This window comes from Amblyomma mixtum, chromosome 3 (genome assembly GCF_055824585.1).
Source record: "Amblyomma mixtum isolate Tamu chromosome 3, ASM5582458v1, whole genome shotgun sequence".
Taxonomy (NCBI): domain Eukaryota; kingdom Metazoa; phylum Arthropoda; class Arachnida; order Ixodida; family Ixodidae; genus Amblyomma; species Amblyomma mixtum.
The window spans coordinates 395112461-395137333 of record NC_143014.1 but is presented as its reverse complement, the minus strand read 5'-3'; the positions used below and the strand labels follow the sequence as shown (position 1 = coordinate 395137333).

Here is a 24873-nt window from a genome sequence, read left to right as displayed (position 1 = left end):
ATAACTATGAAAGGGCAACAGTGTTTGTTAGGTGCAACAAACAAGCTTGGGGATTGTTGTGTCCCCTTATTGCTTTTGTGTGTGTGCGCCCCCGCGTCCTCCTCCTAACGACCACTCAATCCTCCTCCTAACGACCACTCGCCCCTCGTCGCACGCTGTCGCCAGATGCCCCCCCACGGTGCGCCCCCGCACCCTCCTCCTGTTCTGGGAAGCCACTCCCTCCCGTGGACGCTTCTCCGCTCCCCCCTTTCTTCGGGCGGCCAGTTCGGCTCCTGCCTCGGTCGACGCTGGTCGCACCCTCATCGGCTTTAAATAAACGAAGTCTTAAAGTACCGTGTGCGTCTTTCGCTGCATTCAACACAGCGACCGGACACGACAGTGGCGACGAGAAAGTGGATTCGACCCGCGCTACGCAACGCTATTGACAAGCCATGGCTACGCGAGGGTTTCCCAATCAGATACCAGAATTCAACGGCTCATCGTGGTCATCGTGGGTTGGACGCCTTCAGTTCTACTTTGAAGCTAACAACATCACAGACCCAGCCTTGAAGAGGGCCAACCTGCTGACGCTGTGCGGGGAGCAGACCTACGATACTGTCTGCGCCCTTATTCAGCCAAGCACACCAGCGGCAGTGTCTTACGACGACATCGTAAAAGCGCTGCAAAAGCACTACGACCCAAGGCCATCCGAGGTCTACAGCCGGGCTCGCTTCCAACGACGAGATCAACTGGGAGGAGAAACTGTGAGCGCCTACGTAGCCGCGCTCAAGAAGCTCGCTGCCGACTGCAATTTTGGAACGCTGTCGACAACAGCTACCGGGCAGGAGGGAGACGCAGCTTCTTCTGCTAACACCACCATGCTTCCCTTGGACGTGATGTTACGCGACAGATTTGTGTGCGGACTGAGTGACGAGTCACTGCAGCAGCGCCTGTTCGCTGAGAAGGACCTCACATTCAGCAAAGCTTACGACATCGCCGTTCGAGCGGAGAGCGCCGGTCACCAGCAGAGAGGGATTCGCCGGAACACCGAGCCGGTACACCAGACAAGCAACCAGGTGCGCAAGCCTTCTGTTGTTGTAAAATCGGTCAAAAAGGCACAACGCTGCTGGCGGTGTGACGACCAACACAACCCCCAGGGATGTCGATTCCAGTCAGCCACGTGTAATTTTTGCCACAAGCGAGGGCATATCGAAAGAGCATGCATTACGAAACGGAGACTTGCCAAGATAAAGTCACCTTCCCAGCCTAATCACAGCGTCAACGCCTCAGAGAATACGCCGCTATCTGATCTCCATGGAACAACATCAGCAACACCATCTGTGTTGTACGACCTGAACACCATGAATCTCGGCACGCGACCAAAGATTTTTACAGAAGTAAGCGTACATCACCAGCTGATTAAGTTCGAGGTGGACTCCGGCGCAGCCTGTACTCTGATCAGTGAGGACACGTTCCGAACTTCATGGCCATCTGACGCACCCGCCCTGCAACAAGACGACACGCACCTGCGAACGTGGTCAGGACAGAATCTGCCACTATTGGGCTCTGCCAACGTGCAGGTTAACTACAACGGCCAGACCCATACGCTACCTCTGCTTGTTGTGAAGGGCACAGGATCAAGCCTTCTAGGGAGAAACTGGTTTTCTCCACTAGGCGTGATGACATGCGGCATACACCAGACGCCGAGCCAGAACATGGTTGAGCAACTGCAAGAGAAATACGAAAGAGTATTCTCGGAAGAGATTCCAGGAAACGAAGGGCCCCCGGTCACACTGGAGTTGTTGGACAACGCGCAACCCAAATTTCTGAAGGCCAGGCCGGTGCCGTTTGCTCTCCGAGATTCAGTTGAAAAAGAGTTGGACAAACTGGAGCAGCAAGGTGTCATCGAGCCGACGCAGCATTCCATCAAACTCTCAGCGTACGACTACGCTCTGGTCTACCGCAATGGGAGTAAACATCAAAACGCCGATGCGCTAAGCCGTCTGCCACTAGACGCAACTGTTGACGAACCATTTCCACCAGGAGACGTTCTGATGTTCGAAGCACTGCCAGAACCTCCGCTTACAGCAGGCACAGTTGCAGCATCTACGCAGAAGTGCGCAGCTCTCCGGCTAGTTTACACAGCTGTTCAACAAGGCAACGTGCATAAACTCAAAGGGGACAACTTCGACGCTTACCGCAGGCGAGCTACAGAGTTGAGCACCCATCGCGGCTGCATCATATTTGGGTCCCGAGTTGTGATGCCGAGAGAACTACGCGCACAAGCTATGTCTCTCATCCACGCCGGACATCGGGGCATCGTTGCAATGAAAAAGTGTGCCAGAAGCTACATGTGGTGGCCTGGCATTGACAACGACATCGAAACAGTGGTGCGAGAATGCAAGCCTTGCCAGAGCAGCCGGAGCGCCCCGCCGAAAGCTCCTGTCCCAGAATGGGAAAAGCCAGACACACCATGGCACACACTGCACATTGATTTTGCAGGACCAATTGAGGGCTGCACTTTCCTTGTGGTCGTAGATGCCTACACAAAGTGGCTTGAGATAAGGCAAATGGGACAGACGACTTCGGCAGCAGTCATTGACAACCTCCGATCACTATTTGCAACGTTCGGCCTGCCGCGCAAGGTAGTGTCGGACAACGGAACACCGTTTGTGTCTGCGGAGATCCTCAAGTTTTATCGCGACAACGGGATCTCATCAGTTACATCGGCCCCCTACCACCCAGCGACAAACGGACAAGCCGAGCGCTACGTAGCCGAGCTAAAACGCGCCCTTGAAAGAGATCAGACAGGCTCGCTGCAGCGCCGCCTTGCGCGCTTTCTCTTCAAGCAGCACACGACGGTTCAGAGCACAACAGGCGAGACCCCCTCGAAAATGATGTTCGAGCGTGAAATGCGAACCCAGCTCACAGCCATCCTCCCCGAGCCAAAGGCAGAGACGTTCCGGGAAGAAAAAGCAATTCCGCGCTGCGGCACGCTTAATGAGGGGCAGCGCGTCCTCGCCCGACAGTTTCTGAAAAAGCCACGCTGGGAGGAAGCTACAATTGTCAGACGCATAGGCCTGCGCTCTTGGCTCGTCAACATACATGGCACAGTAGCACGCCGACATCTCAACCAGCTGCGTAGATTTACGACGCCGTCTGAGAGCTGTCCGCCAGCGGAGAGAACACGTGCACCATTTTCCCACATAGCCTGGCACCTCTTCCCGGAAGAAGAGACTTCGCCCAGGACAGACCTAGGAGACACAGCGAACAACAGCCAGCCTACAAGTGTTTCTCCCCCGAGCGCACAAAGCCAGCGCGCCTCCACGCGTGAGCGCCGACCCCCTGCACGATACCAGGCAACTTTCTAAGGGGGAAGGAAGTGTTGTGTCCCCTTATTGCTTTTGTGTGTGTGCGCCCCCGCGTCCTCCTCCTAACGACCACTCGCCCCTCGTCGCACGCTGTCGCCAGATGCCCCCCCACGGTGCGCCCCCGCACCCTCCTCCTGTTCTGGGAAGCCACTCCCTCCCGTGGACGCTTCTCCGCTCCCCCCTTTCTTCGGGCGGCCAGTTCGGCTCCTGCCTCGGTCGACGCTGGTCGCACCCTCATCGGCTTTAAATAAACGAAGTCTTAAAGTACCGTGTGCGTCTTTCGCTGCATTCAACACAGCGACCGGACACGACAGGGATATAATCAGGTTCAATCAAACATGACGTGCAGAAAGCGAATTGTGAGCTGTAACAGGAATGTTACGAGGCAATTTCCAAAACCATTTCCAAAGCAATTTCCAAAGTCATTAGCATAAATTTATATACACGTAAAAAGGCCATGTAAGCCTACACGAAAAGACAGTTTTGAATTCACAGTTGGTGTCAAAAGTTCAGAAATTAGTGCCCTCTCTCAATTTCAGTGACAAATCACAGATCGATTAATTAATTCCCAGTATGGCTCCAGAACAAATCCAATGAATCTCAAATGTGCGAAGTATATATACCACACATGTTGCCTGATTAGCACCAGCATTGCATGATGCATGACGAAGTATCACACTCTTCATTCTTCTTCAATCTGTTTTGAAATTTGCACTACCACAAAGACCATCTGGATGGACTATGATTCCATCATATTGCTGAGAGTCACATTCGGAGACCAAGAGCAACACAACAGTGTGCTGCACATGAGTGGATATAGTGCACTGGGACAACTGTGCACAGTAAGGAACGCTTGTAAGGCGTCAGGTATTTGCTTGGGGAATGTAATCAAGTTCAGTCATGTTTCATGTGTAGAAAGGAAGATAAAAGTTGTAGCAGAACTATGAAATCCAACATCCAATACTGAACTTCCCCAGGTGATCTACACACACATAAAAAGCACGAAAGGATAAGCTCAGCGGTACTGTTAAGTTTGATGCCCTTTGAGGTTTGACTTGCGCGTCTGTATGCAACCATCAGATACCATCTTGAAGTCACCAGAATGCCCAAAACAACTTTGTTGAACTGTTCTACTCTAAACTGAAATACTTTTCCTTAAAACATTTTTTTTGCGACATGCTGTGTAGCTAATTATAAAATAAAGAAAAGAAGCTGATAAAATTTTCTCATCTCAAACATACTGATAAGTACACAAATCTGAGTGCTTTCAAGAGAGGTGACGCACCCGGTATTCAGTGACCAGAAGCATACATAATGCTGCAGAATCCTATAGCAAGAAAATTTCTTTTAGTTGACAGATGGCTATGTCTGGTTACAAAGTCAATACGATGTAAGGCGCATATCCTAACCTGCAATTACATGAAGCTGCACGTGCTTCATAGGCTGTAACTCCGCCAATAACTGCTACATATTTCCCACCTCTAGCACGAGTGCGGAATCAATATACAGCATGGAAACAGCAGTTTTGTTGCTTTAGCTTCTTTACTATGCTGTTTAGGCAAGAGACGAGTTGAAATATTTGCATGGGCAGTTCTCGATTGAAGTAACGTAAAAAACATCCGCACTCCTTTCTGCTGAAGCGACTGGTGGACCACTTTTGCATGTCGCATCTCGTATGACTTGCTAAGGGTCCAGACTGACACACGCACTTCGTCAAACCTTCACAGAAAACACTCTTCGCTTTTGCTATAAGCTCCGGCCACAGGCAGTAAGTGTCCCGTCACCGTTCACATCGCAAAAGAAGGCAGCGCTCGCAGGCGGGCAGTTTGAGCTGACAGCGACAGGCGTTGCAGGCACACCGCCGACTAAGTTTCCAAGGAAGCCACACTGTAGAAGGGCGCCGTCTTGTAATCGAAACACACCACAGAAACAATGGCCACTGTCGCTGCTTATGAGCCAGGCATTTTTGCAACGAAGTTAGCAGTGCAATAGGCCGAAAGGTTCGACTCATCAAACGACGGCACCGCACTGCTGACCTCATTATCGTTGTCGACCAGACATCCATAACACATATGCCCCGACGGATCGCTTAACTACCACTCTTGGATGAGAGCGCGCCCACCGGCAGCACACACCGGTAATCCTTCTTCTTTTGCGATTCCAGCACAGTAACAGCGGCGCGCAAGACCGCCCAGCAGCAGCACAAGAAAACAAGCGAAGCTCACGGCGGTGACCTCAGAAACCATGCAGCATGTCGGATAGGCTTTGGATTTGACGCGCTAGACCATGCCCACTCACGCACGCACGCACGCACGCACGAATGTACCGACACGCATATTAATGCGTCCATGCGTCACAAATTTCTCAAGTTTTTAATGCTAATATGTGCACAAGAACTTAATTATTTTTGTAACGAAAGTTTCATTTGGTTTTAGTCCTTTGCTATCGCACTGCCCAAAAGCATAGAGCCCGAACAAGGAGGATATATAAAACTTGCTGGAGTGGAAGCCGCCTATACGCGCCTATGGGCAAGGGTGAAGCCGCGCCGAACGGGCGGCGGCCATCTTACCAGAGGCAAAAAGGAGCGTAGCGCGCAGCCGCGCCTGGCCGCGCTTCTGCTTTTTCGCGCTGCTCATGAAGTTGCGCTCATTCAGAAAGCAGTGAAAACAAGTGGTTCTAGTTGTAAGCGCTTATTTCCCATCAACCAGCACCAAACTGTCGTGATGAAGGCAGTTTAACTGCAGAAGTATTAAGGAGAAAGGCATAACGCGGCCTGCAGAGGCAAAAAGCAGCGGAGCGCAGCCGTGCTTCTACTTTTTCGCGCTACTCATGAAGTTGATAGAATTCAGAAATCAACGAAAACGTGTGGCTATAGTTGTAAACGTTTATTTTCCATCAATTAGCAGCCAACTGGCGTGAAGAAGGCAGTTTAACTACGGAAATATTAAGGGGAAAAGCATAGCGCAGCCGCGCTTTTTCGCGTTTACAAAGCAACGCAAACGAGTGGTTCTAGTGGTAAACGTCCATTTTCGTCAACCAGCGGCAAACTGGCATGTAGAAGGCAGTTTGCCAGCTCAGATATTAAGGAGAAAAGCTTAGCGCTGCGTCGCTCGTGCTTTTCCGCGCTGCGGATGAAGTTGCTTGCATTTGCGGAGCAACGAATTCGAGTGATTCCAGTTATAAACGTTTCGTTTCCATCAACTTGCAGCCAACTGGCATGTAAAAGCCAGTTTAAATGCACAAATTTTATGGAGAAAAGCGTAGTGCAGCCGCGCTCGTGCCTTCGCTTTGCTGATGCAGCTGCTCGCATTTCGAAAGGAATCCACATGCGCGGTTCTAGTTTTAGACGTTTATTTTCAATCAACCAGCAGCCAACAGATGTGCAGAGGACAGCTCAACTGCGCAGATATTAAGGAAAAATCTTACACTTGGTCGAAAACATCATGACAAATACCCTACTGGTGATTGAAAATAATCAGCCTCGACAAAAGTGGGTCTTACATTGTTTTTGATCCGTTCACGGTTTCGTTCTTTTGTCATGTGATGTATTTTCACTTTCACATATTCTTCAGCGATTTTATTCCACAAACTATAAATATGGTTGTCAAGTGGGTGAAGGTCAAGGATGTCGTCCTCCAGTTTCTCAAACCACTTTTTCTCTGCGGAGGTTCCCAGGACTTTAAGGATGAGGTGTTTCAATCTTATCGTCACCATTTTAATTGTATCATATTCTGCCTGTAGCCGTCGAAGCCCCTTTTCAACTGCTTCACAAAGACTAACAACGTCTTGCGCCGGTGAAAGAAGTCCACCTCCGAATGCAGGGCTGCGATGCACTGTTCACATGCTATCGTTGAACAAACTTTCCATTTTTTCAGTTTTTATGTGCTGGTCATGCACACCAAAAATCCAACAAACCAAGTTTTCTTCAGTCCCTGTATAACTGAGGTCCTGCCGGATCTCTTAGCCCATGTATGTAGGTACGGGCCTCGGAAAAGAAAAGCTTCCAGCAGCCTTCATTCTCCTTCCGAATAGGTGCCTTGTGGGATCATGCAAATGGATTTTGAGAGTCGAACAAGTGATCAAAAAGCCTAATGAACTTAGATGTTGCACTGGCACCCTTCAACTGTGGCAGTTTGAGCACTTGTTCGCAGAAGTCCAAGGCGTCAGCAACTCAAGCACTCGGGGCTTCTATTGCATATCGTACTTTCATTTTTTTTTGTTTTTCAAATTGGACGTGCCCTTTTGTGAGCTTGTTTCCAAGCCGCAACCCTTCGCCACGTTGTAATGCCCACAATGCCGGATTTCCTTCCATGTCAATAAGGTGGCTTACAGTTGCCAACGAGTTCCGCACAAGCTTTATCATGTGACACGCACCTAAGACAAACTGAATGTTTTTGGTCGAATCAGTCAGGTGGAATCTGCAAAACAACTCCGGAAAACAGCGGCGCGAGCCGGCGCCAAGCGCGCTTTTTGCCTCTGGTAAGATGGCGGCAGGCGGCTTCAGTCGGAGCGCGCCCTCTCCACTCCAGCAAATTCTATATATCCTCCTTGAGCCCGAAAAAGACGACCTGGAGGAATGCCTGGAGGCGATGCCTTTCTAAACGGGCCGAAGGAAGCCGGAACTGGCCGAAGCGCTAGCCAACGAACGCAGCGTCTGGGGAGGGACAGCATGGCGGTCAGCGTTACTACGTTTGTCGTGGTCCTTTGTGGTGCCGAGGGCATGAACCGTCGCTGGCATGAGCATTTGTCACTCGTGTCGCTCTTCCGATATGTGATGTGCCGACAGCAGTGAAATTCGCTGGTGCGATGTACGAAAACGTGGTAAGGTGCTGAGTAAACCTGTGTTTATAGCGTGCGTCAGCTGGCTCGAAGGATAGCGCGTCGTCCTTTGCGCGCCTTCACTGGAAACGCTATGCTGACGGTGGGGCTCATTTCCTCCATGGCGGAGCAGCTGGTGGGAGACCACTACCCGGGTGACATCTCGCATCTTGGGGGTAAGTTAATTTTCTTCGAACCTGTTCATTATTTCAAAGCCTTTGCGCACAACTGGCCACGTCAACACAGCTAGTACAGAGACGCGAAGACGCAGTGCCTATCGCGGCAGCACGCAGCGCTGAAAGGTTGTTTGCTGGCGGCACACGGGCATGAATGCGCGTGTAGTGTCAGTGGTCACACGGTCATGGTCAGTATGCCATGCAAATATGCACAGCTGATCCGATCGCGGGGTGCACGATATCGGCGCCGTACTGCCGCCGTACTGCCATTCATCTCTCGCCGAGAATGGAATATGTGCCCACCAATAGATCTTCGGCCCGGGCTTTACATTCTCGCCGCATGTTACGCTGTAATTGAAGTAACAGCGCTCGAGCAGTTTAACTACGTAGACTGCGATTCAGCTGTATGCGTTAGGATTGAGCTTCCTCCTCTTTCACTTGTATTTCACTTGTACTTTTATAAATTGTGTATTTAAGGTACGAAGCTGCATATGATCCAGCTGCGTTCGTACTTATAGTCGAGCCAGTGTAGTCGAGCCTTGAATAGCAGAACGGTGAGATAAAAACAAATTGCTCTGAAGTTTTCCGCCTCTATTTTGGCATTCGCTTTTTCATACTTTGGCTCGGAGCTGAAATTGTACAAACAACTGCAAAATGCACACAGGTGCCCTAGCTCCATTTGCCCTAAATCCCGAAGTTGCAGTGAAATTTAAGGGTAATTGAGCCTTTAATATGTACGAAGAATAAACTTGATTGTTTCATGATTATAACCAATGGCGCAAATAAATCTGACTTTGACTTAAATATGCTGAGGTACCTCTCCAATACCTTATTTGATGTTAAAGGAAAAAGTGTGGTTTTTCTGCAATTGGCACTATTAATTCATCATACCTGTGAGAATGTGAAATCAGTGCTAATCATGCCAGATTTCAAATTGAGGGACGCATGCAGAATTTGAAGCAAACCAGCCTTCTACTGAAAATATCGTTCTGCTGTGGTCTGTTCTTTTGAATGGTGGCATGTATTGTAGAAACGATGCTGGATATCGATATGCAAGTGATGTCTCGTCTGAGGCTAGCTTGTGAATGACTGCCGTGGTTATGAATTTCTTGTTGCCTGGCCCACTTCGAAATGTGGTTAGACAGTTGTGTTCCATTCTGCGACCGGATCCTTTTTGTGCCTTGCACTTTGCCTTACATGCTTGATTCTAGTCCATTTTTTGCACTGTGCTGCTGTTAAATGTGTCTTTTTACCTTGCAGCAATCTCCACATAGCTTTACCAGCAATGCCTCTTCCAAGCTGTCCAGTATGGCTGTGCCAGCCTTTCACTTGGTGCTAGGATGCCCAGCAAGCAAGCAGGCTTTTGAGGTAAGCACTGAAGACATCTTCCGACACAAGTAGCTTTTATTTTCCTAGTCCACTGCTACTTGTGTGACCCCTCGTTATGTTGATTTTGGCAAGTTAGGTTGCCTATTAAGGGCTCTCTTTTGTTTTTCACCTGCTGCTGTGGCCTACTGCATTGGTGTTCGACTACTGAGCCCAAAGACGCGGGATTGAATTGTGGTGGCTTCGTTTCGACAAGGCGAAATGCATATTTGCTCGTGTGTTATGCAATGTCAGTGCATGTTAAAGAATCTTTGGTGGTCGAAATTTATGCACATCCCTCCTCTATGAATGGAGCTATTGTTCAACTTTGAGGCATTAAAGGGACACTGATGGCAAGCTGAAGTTGACCTGCGATGATGAAGTTCCGCATCCTAACCACAAAGACGACACTTTTTCTGAAAGTGGAGCTTTATAAGCCAGAGAAAGCAAAACATACAATTTTCATCAGCACCGGCTGATTTCGGAAGTAAATTGCGATGCGCTGACTCCGTTTTTTTTTGGCACAGATTCCAGAGGCTAGGCTGAACTGCCATTCACCTCAGAACGGTTATTATGGAGTCCTTTGTGTAGACTTCATGAGTTCAAATCGAGTGGCGGGAAAATTTTTAAATGTAATTTTTGCGCCAATCATTGTGTTGATGGCCTTTGCGCTGCTGTTAAAACCGGGATAGCAGTATGGTATCCCATAAAACTAGGTTCAGGACTTGCAGGAAGTGGTTTATCACATTCCGCTAGCTTGTGCAAGAAACTACTTCAGGGATATGTGCAGGTGTCTTTAATGTGTTCCTGAGTGAGCACTAATTTGTTAGGGGGAAGGCAGCTTCTAATCTGGCACTACAGTGCCAATGTCGTGAGTGTAAATCATAAGATGACCCATCAGAGTGTACGCCTGATTTCTGTGACACTTCAGTGGTGTATAGAAGTGGTAAACAAATCTGTAAGGTATTTGATGCATATCTCCAAGGCAACGGCTATATGAGTAGCGAAGCCATTAGTCAATCTTCAACGGAAAGAATTTTCTCTTTTAGATGACGTGCTTGTATTTCAGTGACAGTTATTTGTTGTCCTGCCTTTCCCTGGTGTGGGTCATGTGTGGCGCATCTTCATGCGAGCCTTCTTTTCCTTTACAAAAAATTCAGTTGATAGTCCAACCTGTTTTCTTATCTTTTCCTGTGTTGCATCTTTTGGCTGGTTTTAAATCTGTAACTGAGCTCAGACCGTGATAATTACTGCCGGTAAACAGAGCTACTGAATGTGAGCTTGGCATACATGCGTACTGTATGTGTGAAAGTGCAGTTTACAATATTCAGAAATGCTTGATAGCCTTACAAGAATCTAAAATTTTGTTGGAATTCCTATTTGTTCTCTGTTTAAGTGTCGAGAGTTTTTCCGCTTCATCGTGTGATTAGAGCCACTTTGGTACTTAAGCTGAAATCTTTTCTTTAGCCTGCATGTTTCTTACTTTTGGGACAGAAACTTGGAGGCTAATGAAGAGAGTTCAGCTTAAAAGAGTATATACACCTAATCTTGGTGGCATGTTTTCTTCTCTATAATGGTGCGGAAGACACTACTATGCATGAATCACCATCTGGTATTCGCGTGAGACCGCTAAATAATTTATAATCAACTTTTTCTGCCATCCTGTTTCGGTGAACAATTTGACTATGGCTATGACATCAAAGAGAGGTTATAGGTCACGTGAGGCGTGGGAAAACTGCACTTATAATCGCTGCTTCATCATTTTAATTCGCTACAGCGCTGACGCCAGCATTCCTTAAGAGCCAGAAGTACCAATTGTATTGCAGTTTTTCATGCCTCACGTGACCAATAACCTCGCTTTGACGTCACAGCCATCATTCAGCTGTTGAAACCGAAACAAATACAGCAGGAGAAAGAAATTTGATTATAAATTATTTAGCGGTCATAGGAGGATGCCATGTGGTAATCCGTGTATAATACTTTATGCCTTATTACAAAGAAAAAAACACGTGCCAAACGATAAGGACAGCAAAGTGAGCTATGGAAAGAAAAATGATAAGTCTAACATTAAGAGACCAAAGGGGGGCGGAGTGGGTGAGGGAACAAACGCGGGTTAATGACATGCTACTTGAAATTAAGAGGAAGAAAAGGGCCTGGGCGGGGCTTGTAATGGGAAGACAACATAACCGCTGGTCCTTAAGGGTAATGGAGTGGATTCCAAGAGAAGTCAAGCGTAGCAGGGGGCGGCAGAAAGTTAGATGGGCGGATGAGATTAAGAAGTTTGCGGGGATATGGTGGCCACACCTAGCAAAGGACAGGGTTAATGTGGAGACATGGGTGAGTCCTTTGCCCTGCAGTGGGCCTAGTCAGGCTGATGATGATGGTATGTGTCGCACCTGCTGCTTCGTGCTATCAGCTGGCCCATGCTTGGCCGACCAGACTAGCCAAATTTGTGATGTGGGTTTTCTATTGCACCTGCATTTGTGTACACAGAGTACTTGAATGGTAGCAGGCGATGCTGTGCATGTGTTCACGCCACAGCACACATGACCCACACTGAAAGCTTCTCTGCCTTTAGTAAGACAGCTGCATCAGTCTGGGACATAAGGTATCCCAGTGCTAGAGTATGAGTAAATTGCTCTGGAATTTTAATCTGGTATCAGGTAGCATAGTGCAAAAGAAGGCTAGCGCGGCTGCCTAATATTCTCTTGGGCAGCTGTGTTGGATTTTCAGTGCCTGTTAGTGTAATCCGTGAAAGTTCACTGTAACCCATTCGTTTCGATGTAAATTAGGAAGTCCTTAGAGCCCTGTACTTTTTAATGATAATAACAAGGTAATGCAGTAATTCAATTGTACCTGTTCTCTTTCAACACAGTAAAGTGCTGCTGGGTCGAGATCACAGTTTTACTTTGTAGGTGTGCTCAGGCTGTCATCATCATCATCAGCAGCAGCAGCAGCAGCAGCCTGACTACACCCACTGCAGGGCAAAGCCTCTCCCATGTCTCTCCAATTAACCCTGTCCTTTGCCACTTGCGGCCACTGTGTCCCCACAAACTTCTTAATCTCATCCACCCACCATTTTTTCCTGTGTGTGTGTCTTTTCGCCATTCTGAAATTCTATCATACAAATGGATTGATGCACGTAGTGTCAGGTGCGTAATGTGATACCACCAGCTCACCCCAAGCTGTGCTCAGATTTGCCTCCTTGCTGCAGGAGCAATAAGGCAGGCTTGAGGCTGAGTGGTGCAAAAACATGATTTTTCAAGAATGTCTCTGTGGAAATTGCAATTAATCATGTGAATTTGCTTTCATTTTAGGAGCTGCTCACAAGCTGTGCGCCTTTCCATGCTGATCATGCTGGCCAGGTACGCTTATGATTACATTACTAGGTTGTTTTCATAATGGCAGTTGTGGATTTCTGTGTGGTTTTAAAACATAAATTGTATAAGTATTTGGCCTGCCACAAAAGTATAGTGGTGCATTCAAGGCCAGTGTTACAAACGGATGTTTTGATTGCTGCAAGAACTTGAAGGCCCCTGTGTGGTCACTGTGGAAGGCCCCCTTCCTACTTAGGAATTGCTATTTGGGTTACTCAGTCATTTGGCAGAGGAATAGTGTATAGAGATCAGGGATGGAAGAATGCTTCCAACTAAAGAAAAAAATCCAGCAAGCAGTCATAGAAGCAGAAGTACAAAAATGGCAAGACTTTCTCTAATTTACATCGAATCTTTTTCACTTAGACTTCTTATTGCATACAACGGCTGATGCTTGGCTTATACACATATTTTCTTTAGGTATGCAGTAGGTCTCACATTCTTGTATGATATGGTCACGGTGCCAAAAAATGATGGTGGTGTTAGAAAACTCGGAATATAGAGGAATTTTATTGCTGACCTTATGGAGAACTATGGTAGCTGTGCAGTCGTTATAAATATCTTCCAATATTTTCACATAACACTCTTCTACACCCTGATTCCACAATGCCTGCATGGCAGCTGTGGTTCCACCGAGTCAATTGCTGTCTGGTAGTCAATGAAGGCTATATATTGGGGTTGGTTATATTCTGCCCATTTCTCTATCACCTGATTGATTGCATGAATGTGGTCTCTTGTTGAGTATCTTTTACGAAAGCCTGCCTGATCATTTGGTTGATTGAATTCGAAGGTTGTCCTGACTCTATTAGTGATTACCTTAGTAAATACCTTGTAGGCAATCGATAGTAAGCTGATCGGTCTGTAAATCTTCAAGTCCTTGACATCTTCTTTCTTATGAATTAAAATAATGTTCGCATTCTTCAAGCTCCTGATACGCTCGTGGTCACGAGGCAAGCGTGTACAGGGTGGCTAGTTTCTCTAGCACAATCTCTCCTCCGTCCTTCAACAAATCTGCTGTTACCTGATCCTCACCAGCTGCTTTGCCCCTTTGCATTGCTCCTGAGGCTTTCTTTACTTCCTCCCTCGTTACTGGCGGGATGTCCCATTGCTATGCTCTACTGCCTCTCCCCGTAACGTTCTGATTACATTCACTACTGTAGAGATTTGTGCAGAACTCTTTGGCTACTTTAACTATCTTATCCATATTGCTTATGACATTGCCCTCTTTGTCTTTTAGCGCATACATCTGGTTTTTATCTGTGATTAGTTTTCTCTTCACTGATTTTAGGCTACCTCCATGCTTTAGAGCATGCTAGGTTTTCTCCATGTTAAACTTTCTTATGTTGGCTACCTTGCACTTATAAATAACTTCGATAGCTCTCCTAGTTCTATTCTATCTCTGAAGTTAGACGTCCTCATGCTTTGGCGTTTCTTCATCAGATCTTTCGTCTCCTGAGATAGCTTGCAGGTATCCTCTCGAATGATCTGACCACCTACTTCTGCAGCACGCTCCAATGAATTTAAATATGTATTTAAAGATAACAGTTGAGGTGGGAGATTGAGCTTCGAGATTTGCACTTCAACTCTGGAGTTATGCCACTGCTACACAGAATACTTGATCGCCGTAGAGATATTTCATCATCTGGCACCAAGCTGCTGTGGCGCCACTGTCACAGTTGATAATTTTGCTGGGAAGCTGTTGTAGCGCTCACACAGTTTTGAAAAGGTGGTATTCATTGTTTTTGTGCTATTGGCAACAGTAATAATATGCTTGCTGCAGTGTTTTGTGGCTAGCCTTCTTTTTTTTTTTAGTGAAATAAGTTGTACATTTCATGTTGAGTATTCTTTGAGCGATTAAATTGCTTTGTTTTTATTCCTTCGTGTATAGTTGCGAGTGCTCCATGTCTGAGTGCAAATTTCTACCACTGAAAAGCCTTCAAAATCTTAATAGATGTCCACACTGTTCTAGGGACTCAGTGGCTATTGGAAATGCCCATTTAGCTGTATTCAAGTGCCACTGAGTTAATAGCCATTTGAAAGCCTTCAAAATGCCTGTGTGACACGGTTATTAGATTTTGTGCAGGTTTGATGCTGAGCAGTCTGCGTGCTTGAGTCGGGTTTTCCAGTGTCTGTATTTCAAACCTGAAACTTTTCGAAATCATCATTAGTTCATTAATGGAAGAAGTACTTGTGCCCTTTTCTCGAATTTCCAGAAAACAGATTAACTGAATTTTTTTGCATATACTCCTACCTTTTTGCAGGTGCTGCATAGTGAGAACCTGTATCAAGACGCCAACCTGCTGGACTTGTAGAAACTGAAGAAATTGTTTAGCCACTGTGTGGCACCCATCATGAGGGATGTGGCATTAATAAAGCCAGTTAAGGTGACCTTATCTATGTCCTTTTGCAAGCATGCTACACACATGAGAACCATCCCACGAAGCACCGTTTCTGCAAAGCTTGTTATTTCACAACATGCATGCTGAATGAGGCAGTGACAGACAGATGAGGAGGCCTTAATGCAGTACATTAGCGTACCGTGTTGAGCAGTGATGTAGGAGCCTTGCAGCCATGCAAGGTATTATCGGCATCATGATGGTAACTCCATTAGACACTGTCTAGTGCTCTGTGAGCCAGACTCGGCTCTTGAACATTCTGGGACTCACCCTTGGCTCTCGGACATTCTGGAAGCCTCACCCGGCTTGCGCATATTACGCGAGGATGTCTCCTGCTGTACGAGCCTTACGCGGCTTGCGCACTAATGTGAGAGATGTCTCGCGTTTGCGAGCTTGCTCAGCTTGCGCAAATAATGTGAAATATGTCTCGCGTTCTGCGACCTCGTTCAATCGTCGCATTTTGCGTGGCAATAAACACGCAAAGATAGGCACGCAGAATTCACGCTCAATATTTTCAATAGGGAGGTAGCACGATCACCAGACAGTCTTCTTGTGGATCTCAGAGGCTATAGGCTAGGCCGCCATAACTTTCGAACGGGGATCACGGAGTCGCTTTTAGACTTGACGTTTTTCGTTTGAGTCGAGTGGAAGGAAAAAAGTTCCACATTTAAATTTAATCCTCTCAGTAATAAATACGAATTTTAATCGCAAACAAACATCAGTGTTACCAGAAAGCGCCACAGAATGGATTTTCCCTTCGAACAAAAATGAGATCACTTTGGCCTCAGTGTTCCTTCAATATGCGAGAATCTCTCCTGGAAGCTTTGGTCCGCCGCGCCGTGGCCTCCTGAGCCTTGGCCGTGGAAGGGGCAGAGGCTGGCTCACGCTATGAACGGATTTTGCTTTCTGCACGTTGGATAAAGTAACTCCACCTAAAGGCACATTGTTTCTTTCCGCTGTGAAAGAACGCTAAGCTAAGCCAAGAGGTGCTTTCCACTGTGATCGCGTAGACAGTAACCCTTGGAACTTCTCGCAGCCTGCAAACGCAGGGAGGACTTGGAAGGCGGAGAAGAGAAGAGCGTCGAGCGGTACTTCCAGTGCCAGCGCCCTTGCTACCCTCTGCGGCCTCGCAAGTCCGTGTAGTGCGGTATGTGGCTTCTGTACGCTTCAATTCAGAATGAAACTGGCTGAGCTCATCATTATCTGCAGGAATGTAAATCATAGTAAACGGCTGAACTGTTATATTAGTAGGTGTATACCCGCAAACGCTCTTCACTGTAAGAACAGCTCCTTTGTTTCACATATATTCCTCTTCTGTCACGTATGTTAAGACCTTAGCAAACGAGCTTTTTTGCATTTAGACCGTGTCCAAATCTGGCTACAGCGGTTGGGATCAAAGACGTGACCTCACATTCTGTTGCAGAACAACAAATATCCTCTGAGCAACGACGTTTGGTGAGATGTCGCCTTACCGAAATACAGGAAACAATAGCAACAACCACAAAAAACTGCCCATGGCGATGAATGTAGGAAGCACATTGTGCAGGGTGTAGAGAAAGAGGACATCCTTTCTGCTATGCATAGGAAAACTGTATTCAATCCAATAAACTCTCCGCAGCGTCAACCAGTCTCGTGTTTAACCGCTCCAACTTTAAGGCATTGAATTGTTGTTTCTTTTTTGAACTCAGAGCCCAGCTACGTCACTATGGATCCTTATAAATGTCGAAATATTTATCCGGAGCCCTCCGATACGGCGTCGCTCACAGACTGAATCGCTAAAACCAAACCAAATATTGGAATGCAGACACGCAAAGAAGATTCAATTTTTTTCCTGTCTCAAAAGAAAGGGAAGAACACATTAGAAGGGAGTGCAAAAGATTCTTCATCAGTCAGTTCCATAGTAATTTTAAATCATAGCCGACGGTCGTCAGGATGAAATTCCTGGGAGTGTTTAGGGTACTTTGTGGCGTTACAAAGATACATCTGTGCGCTTATGTTTCAGTATCTTTAAGGACTAGAGAGGCCATGGTTCTCCATAGTAAAAGTAAGAACATGCCAATAAAAAAGGACGCCAGGCCAAGGGCACTCTCTACATAATGTTATGGAACGTGTGTTTGCAGGAGGTACTCATGGACTGTATTGCTAAGAGCTGAGGATAAAGGCAAACGTAGGAAATTTTAGTAATCTCTGATTTGCTGGTGACATTGTCCTCCTGACCAACTGCGCAAATGAGTAGAGCGAACAGTTCGGAGCCTAAGCACTCAAAGCAGAATGGTGGCGCTAAAATTTGACATGACAAAAAGCTGAAGTAATGGTCAACAAAAAGGGAATTCAGGGAAGAATGGGTTTTAATAGGCAGCGGAGTATTAGAAGTGTAGTGGAAATACCTCTATCTAGGGTAAGTATTCACTGCATATCCGGAGGATAAGAGGGAAAAACCAAAGAAAATATGAACAGGATCAAGTGCGTTTGGCTAGTATCCATAGGTCGAGAATAACATCTTGCCAATACCCCTGAACAGTAAAACAAGTAACAAAGTAACACTTGTAAACTTCCAGCTCTGATATACTGGGCAGAAACTTGGAGGCTAAAAAATAGGTTTTTGATGAAATTGAGGTCCACGCAGCCACCTACGGAAAGGACGGCGAAAGGTAACCTTAACCTTAAGTAAACGGATGAAAACAGAGTGGTTCAGAAAACAAACGGTGGTTTATATATTCGAAATCAAGATAAGACAATGCACATGAACAAGACATGCAATGCGGAGAAAACGTAATCCGTGACCCTTTGGGATAGTCGAATTCATTTCAAAATGAGGCAATCACAGTACGGTCCGGCAAACAGGAAGCTTTCGCGGAGGATGTAACAGGCGCAGGACAGGATAAACTGGGGGGGGGGGGGGGGGGGGGACTGTATTAGGCCGTTGTCGTGCAGTAGACGTAGTTGGGCTGAAGATGATGACAGCAGGTGACAATAAGCGATCGGTTTCTGCGTGTTCATTCAAGCTCTGTCCGTCCGTCTTTAGGAGCCGTTTCTCATAACAAGTGCTCAACAACTAGCCTGTCCGTTCGTTTATGAAAAATGGCTGAACAGAAAGTTGAAACAAAATAACTCTGATGTGACGAGTCAAGAATGCGAAACAATAATTTGATTGAAATCGCGGAAATTATGCAGAGGGTTTCCGTTTTCTGGATTGTAATATAGCCCTGTTTATTTCAGGAGAGAATCTCCCGAACTTGTCAACTAAGCTAAAATACCTCGCACACAACTGCGCCAATGACTAAAAAGGACAATCAATGACTCGATTTGTTTGAAATCTTTGCCTCTTCGATTTCTATTTTAAGAGAGAACAGGCATCTTCGTCAAAGATTTATTTCACCAGACTTTGAATTATTTGGAACCGGCCCTCTTCGCTTTCTCTTTCGTGGAGTTGCGCATAAATGGTACCGTGTACGCGTCACGGAGAGCACATGTAATGTAATACACACCCAATTGAAGAAATTGAATGGTTGACTACTGGTGCAGAGCATGGATATAAAAACTGGCACACTTTACTATACACATCTGAAGAAAACAAGTGAATAAACTGTGGGAGATGCTCTTGAGATGACCATACTACCTCCCTGAAAAAGACGTACCGTCATTGGTTTTGTTCTTAGGGATTGGGAACTTTCTATTTGAAAGTGAGCATTTCGTGACCGCATGGGCGAAAAACAGGCTTGTGAGGCGCAGAGCTATGCCATTTAAGTGGGTGAAAATCCTGCCATGGGCGTTGTGTGGGCTGGTTCACAACATATTCCTGATCTGCCGTGAAGTTAAGCTGCGCGGAGACACGACCCAAAGCAAGCGTCGACGAGAGGTTATGGGAGGCTCCTATAGGCTAACACACTCACATTGAAGCCCATAGATTACATCGTTATCATGGAAAGCAAAAAGCAAATTAAGGAGTCTCATAAGCAGTGTCCAACCAAAAGGGTGGAAAGTCGATTCTGCCAATGCCAGTCGTTCAGTTCCTCACTGCGAGCGAATCAAATAGATAAATTGGGGCAGTTGCGCAATCTGGCAGTGGTCTTGAATTAGATCTTAAACAGTTGCATTGCAAGTGGTCATGACTATTTATTTACTCATGTATTTTTCATGCTGTTAGCCTCTTTTGAGGGTCGCGATAGGGAGGGGGTATGCCAATAATTTGATCAAAATACTGGTACATTCTAAAGGTTCAAATAAGAAACATTATAACGGCGAACATTCCCAGCTAGATTACCGCAAACGGAAAACTCAAATACTGTTACGCTGGAGCTGATGACACTGAAAGCATAAAACAAAGATTCTTGTCGAGGCGAAAATGATTTTGCTTTTTTTTCTTTCCAGTGGGACCTGCCACTTTTCCGGCCACGAAGAGGGAGTTGATGCATCAACATTAGCTCCACTATTTCCAACTTACCCTGATGTTAGGCTAAAGACGTTTACAATTGTAATGTACACCAAAATGCTTTGTAAAACAGCTTGTGTTTCCATCATTCAGATTATACACCATGCGACGCAAAGATCAAATAACCAACAGTGAAGGTTGACTGACCCAGACAACAAAATCGGAGTACGTCCGAGCGGCGGCTGCGCAAGACAACGATTGTGAGAAATTTTCATCCCGCGTGTTGCAGGCACTGCGCAATTCGTTAGTGCAGTGCTTAAGGTAAGGAGGGTCTCGATGGGTCTCGCACCCGTCCTCCCCCCCTCCCTTCCTCCACCGCAGAAATTACAAGGGATCCGGGACACATCATACTGTAATGTTGACACTGCATGAATCCGAAGCAACCAGCCATTTTTTATTCTTGTCAGTTTTCTTTTGAACGTTCCTAATCTATTGTTTTGAAAATTTCTCAGTGATTTTAGACCAAAACCCCTAATGCACGACTAAAGCTGCAAAAGCAGGGCTATCGCTGAAGCCTTGACCTTGATTTTGAGTAAATAAATAAATATTGCCGCGACTGACTTCCGAACCAGCCGCGGAGCGAAAACATGAGGTTCGCTGATCACTGCACGAGAGCAGTTAGCTGCTGCCGCAGCCGATCCCGTGCCATGTGTTAAACTGCAACACACCCTTGCACTAGTACTTCTTCTTTTTCCTCTGAAAACATGGCATATACCCACATGGGGGGATTGACCAAGGTGTAGTGGCTTAAAGAAGGAAACTTGCATATGCGATTACTACAAAATATTAGCGCCAAGCGTGAATTTTGAAAAATATAACGGTGAAAAACGACAGAAGAATATTTAAAGTGAAATACCAAACCGCATTTTGGTGAAAAAAGAAGAGCTGGAAGAATTTTGAAAGAGCAAATAAACCTACCAGTTGCAACTATGTAACATGGAGAAACCCACAAATTGAACCCAATGCAAATCCCTCGCACCAAACAATAATAACACCGGCAGAGTTATCGAGAGCCCTAACCTGGAGTGAGGGACTTCCAGGTAAATCTTTCTCTGAAGTGCGAACTTTGGACAGTAGAGCACAAAATGGTCTACAGATTCATTGTCCCCGCATCAGTCGCATACGTTTGTCGGTGACCACCCACATCTGCATAGATATAAATTTAAACCTGGAAACGTGCACCGCAACCGCGTCATTGATACCACACGCAGGCTGGTTTTACACGAACGGACGTTCCAATTTTATGCTAAGTGCTGATAATAGGTGTATTTACCAAGGAATCGCGTAACCTGGTTGATATGTGTTGCAACCACTGAAACCTGGAAATCGCTAGCAGACTGAAATTCGCTACGGGTCACTGATACGTCAATAGCTGACCTTGCTAAGTACTTAATCATCCACCTCGTTTGAATGAATACCTACATGTCCAGGGACCCAGACAAAACGGACCTCCTTTAAAGTGGATGGGACAAAAGATTTCAGAAAACGGCTAAAAAAATCTCGCACTGCGTGTTGCACATCGTCGTCTTCATAAAGTTCCATCTGCGGCGCGAACAGATCAGGCGAGCTTTACCTCGAGCAGAGCTTAACCTGAGTATTAATATCGTCGCCAGACGTGCTGACGACCCAGCAAAGCAAATCTATGAGCCAATCAGAATAAACTCACGCTTTCGCACATCCACGCGGTTTAACTTCGTTAAAACCCTAATTCATTTTCTAAAACCCGACACGGAATACCAAGTTGGCAGCGCTACAAAAACGAGGTAAAAAAGAAAACCTGTGCCCGTGCACAACGCGTCAGTCCAGAGCTGGCCACTCAGCTCCATGGCTACACAACAAGAACAGGCACATTGACAGAGCATAGGAATAGTTTGTTTCAGGTCTGTGACATAAACTGGGCAAACAACCACCTAAGAAATGACTTGTCCCTTTCGTATAAAACAATGTCTAAAACAGGCCGTCAGTTGCATTCTCTCTCTTAATATTTCATTTCCCAATTGTGCTCCAATCACTCGACAACCCTTTGTGTAAGGCGGGTGTTTATTGAAAGGAGCTGGGACGACGGAAGCAGCGGCCAAAACGGTCCCAGGTCAGGAAGGGGGAGCACAGGCATACGTGGCGAGAGCAACACCGCTGAAGTGCATGGCCATCTTCGTCTTTGCCATGAGTGTGCATCTTCCTTTTTAGATTTGAGAGAGGGAAAAAACTTTTAATTAGCATAGATTAATTTGCAGGAGCCGGGTGGTCGGGGCTCCTAGTCCGAAGCTTCGCTGGCGGCAGCTGACTTGCGGACTGGTTGGATGATCGAGGCTTGCTGGTCCAGGTTGTCGCTGCTCAGGGCCTCCTCCCACTGCTCGTGTGTCGCGTGTTGCGCTAGTGACTTTTTATCCAGTTTGACAAGGCATAACTTGGTAGAGCGTGGGGCTTGCTCCGCACCAAGGACAGTAACTCGGGAATTGTGTGGGTCTTCGCTTGTGTAAAATGTCAAGACTTGGATATGTGTTTATTTGTGTTTGTTTTTCTTTCCAGTCACTGGCATCCGAGGAGGAAAGTTGTTTGTGTGGCGGTGAGAAATGTCTTCTTTCTAGCCTTAAGTGTTCTAACCTGTCACCATACGATACGATCCCAAGAGGGGGGGGATAAGAATTCGATCCACCCTGTTTGTGAGAGCTCGGGCTATATCATTCGCTACCTCATTTCCAGCTAGGCCTTCGTGACCAGGTGGTCATATTACTGTTTCTGAGTGTGCGAGTGTACTTAATAGTGTGCTCTCTCTTTCGTGATGTTTTCCAGCAATATTGTCACTGCAGGCTTATTGGGAGTCCGTCATTACGTGCGATGACTTCCCCTGTTGATCTTGAGTCTGGATAGTGATGGCTATGGCCAGTGATTCCGCTTCCGCAGCATCTTTGGCATAGATTAAAGCCCCATCGCCGACCGCGGCAATCGTGAACCTGCCTTGCTCGGCGTAGGCACAGATGTCCACGTATACCGCTTCCAGTTCTTTTGATAGTTATTTTTTTGCTAGTGCTTTGACTCTGGCTCTCCTTCTACCCTTCTATCTTTCTGCCGTTCGTGATGCATGTGCCTGGGTATTGGATTTACATAGGTCTTCTCTCATGAAGGTGTCATGATTTGGGACTTGCTCTCATTAGTTCGTAGTGCCTGCCATAGCCCCAGTCTCGTCAGGATATCCCTACTCGCTTGTTTTGTGGTTAGGTGTTTTTTTACCCTGTAGAACCGCTTCCCTGAGATCGTCATAGGTGTTGTGTACTCCAAGTTCCCTAATACGCTCCGTTATTGTCGTTGATTGGATGTTTAAGGGAGTTTTATAGGCTCCCCTTATGATGGTATCAATGGCCCTTCTATCAACGATTCTGATCTTTTGATAGGGGCGCCCCTAGGTAATCCTGCTTAAAACTAGGGCGGCACTGTGGTCCGGGCGTAACTGTCGGCTGCCGCTCCTGTTCCTTCGTCGCCAATCAGCGGCACTCCATGAGATTGAACTGCTGATCTTTCCTGCCGACGTGTTGGCTTGAAGGCTTTTGTTGTTGCTTGTTGTCCTTTTGGACGGCGGTGTTGTTGTGCCTGGGTCCAGTGACTAACTGCCTTGAGGCGCTGCTCGCAGGCTCTGTCTCCAGTTGCATGGTTTCCTTGGCAGGCCAGGCACTTGGCTTCGCAGACGTGGTTTTCCTCCGGCTCCTGAAGTCTGCAGTTGCGGCACACGTTGATCTCCGGGCTTGGGCATGCGTCCGCTCTGTGTCCTGGTTTGAGACATACTTTGCAGGTCTGCTGTGTCGGTTTATAAGGGTATCAAGCCGTCTCTCCTCCGTAGTAGATGACGTAACGGATGCATGACGGGGAAGGATGGGGCTCAGGAATGTTAGCGCTGCTGTGCGAGACCCTCGAAACATGCGTCCTTGAACGATCTGTGCCCACTGAGTGCGCAGTCGAAGGTTTGCTAGGAGTTCCTCTCATGGAGTGTTTGGGGCCATTCTATGAATTAACTCCTCTGATGACATCCTCAGGCGCCGCCAGATAGACGTTTACTGCGTAAGTCTTCCCTTCCAAGCACAGACTCGTGATATGCAGTACGGCATCCGCGGTCTCTCGCTGACTATGATGATTTTTTATAGAAAGCGTGGTCACACAATAAATTGGTCGCATGATGTTAAGTTGTTGCAGGCTGCCATGATGGCTCTGGGCTGGCACGAATTTCTTGACGTCCATGCCCTTCTTGGGTCTTATCTTGTAGTCATTTGTACTAAGCGCTGGTAGCTCCTCTTCTTCTGAGTCGTGTGACGCATTGCCGGCTGGGCTAGCGATGATGTCGGCTTCTGTGGTTTTACGGCGGTCTGAAGTAGGTGCGTTGGGGGAGCATAAGTCATTCCTGCGTTCACGACTTGCTCGCACTTTGCTAATCTTTTACGATTCTTCTTGCATATGTTTACATGCCAGTTGGAATGACGGTCGTCCGGCGTCCAGGCACGGCCTTCTTCCACATCCGGATCACTGAATTTGGGCGTCTAAATGCATTTCCGGGGCATTCGTAGAGTTAGCTGGGTCAGTGATTGGTAAGCGTAGACCACAAGTAACCGCCTCGTTTTGGTTTGATGTATCCATGTTGACTGGGTAGGCTGCACCAGGCCTCGCCACACCTAGCGTGGCGGCCACCGCCCCGATGCCTCACAAGTCTCTAGAAATATCGGAAAAACACTCACAGGATTGAGAAAGGCGTCGATGGATACCGGATGATTTCGCAAAGCTCTTCGAATTATGATGTCCTAGACTGAAGGCATCTTTCGGAGAAAATCTGCCTCGTTGGCAGTGCCCATGATGATGATGACGATGTCCTCAGGCCCTATGCGAGGCGCGTCCACTTCTACTTCTTCTTCACCTCAGTAAACATATGGTACATACCCACGCGGGAGGCTTGGCTAAGGTACGGTGGCGACCACTCCC

At 46.9% G+C, this 24873-nt stretch overlaps 1 protein-coding gene and 1 long non-coding RNA gene across 2 annotated transcripts in view; both read left to right on the top strand.

Annotated features, from left to right (window-relative positions):
* Positions 1-16622, top strand: part of LOC149357248 (uncharacterized) — a 36322-nt gene extending 19700 nt beyond the window's left edge. The window contains exon 4 of the mRNA XM_089576549.1: positions 16516-16622. Coding sequence (XP_089432675.1) covers positions 16516-16622 — 107 coding nt within the window. The remainder of the gene's footprint in view (positions 1-16515) is intronic.
* On the top strand, positions 8222-15514 carry LOC149357249 (uncharacterized). Its single transcript, XR_016289894.1, has 4 exons — positions 8222-8344; positions 9605-9712; positions 13027-13074; positions 15345-15514. It is a non-coding gene; the product is annotated as an uncharacterized LOC149357249 (long non-coding RNA).
* Positions 16623-24873: the final 8251 nt, after the last annotated feature.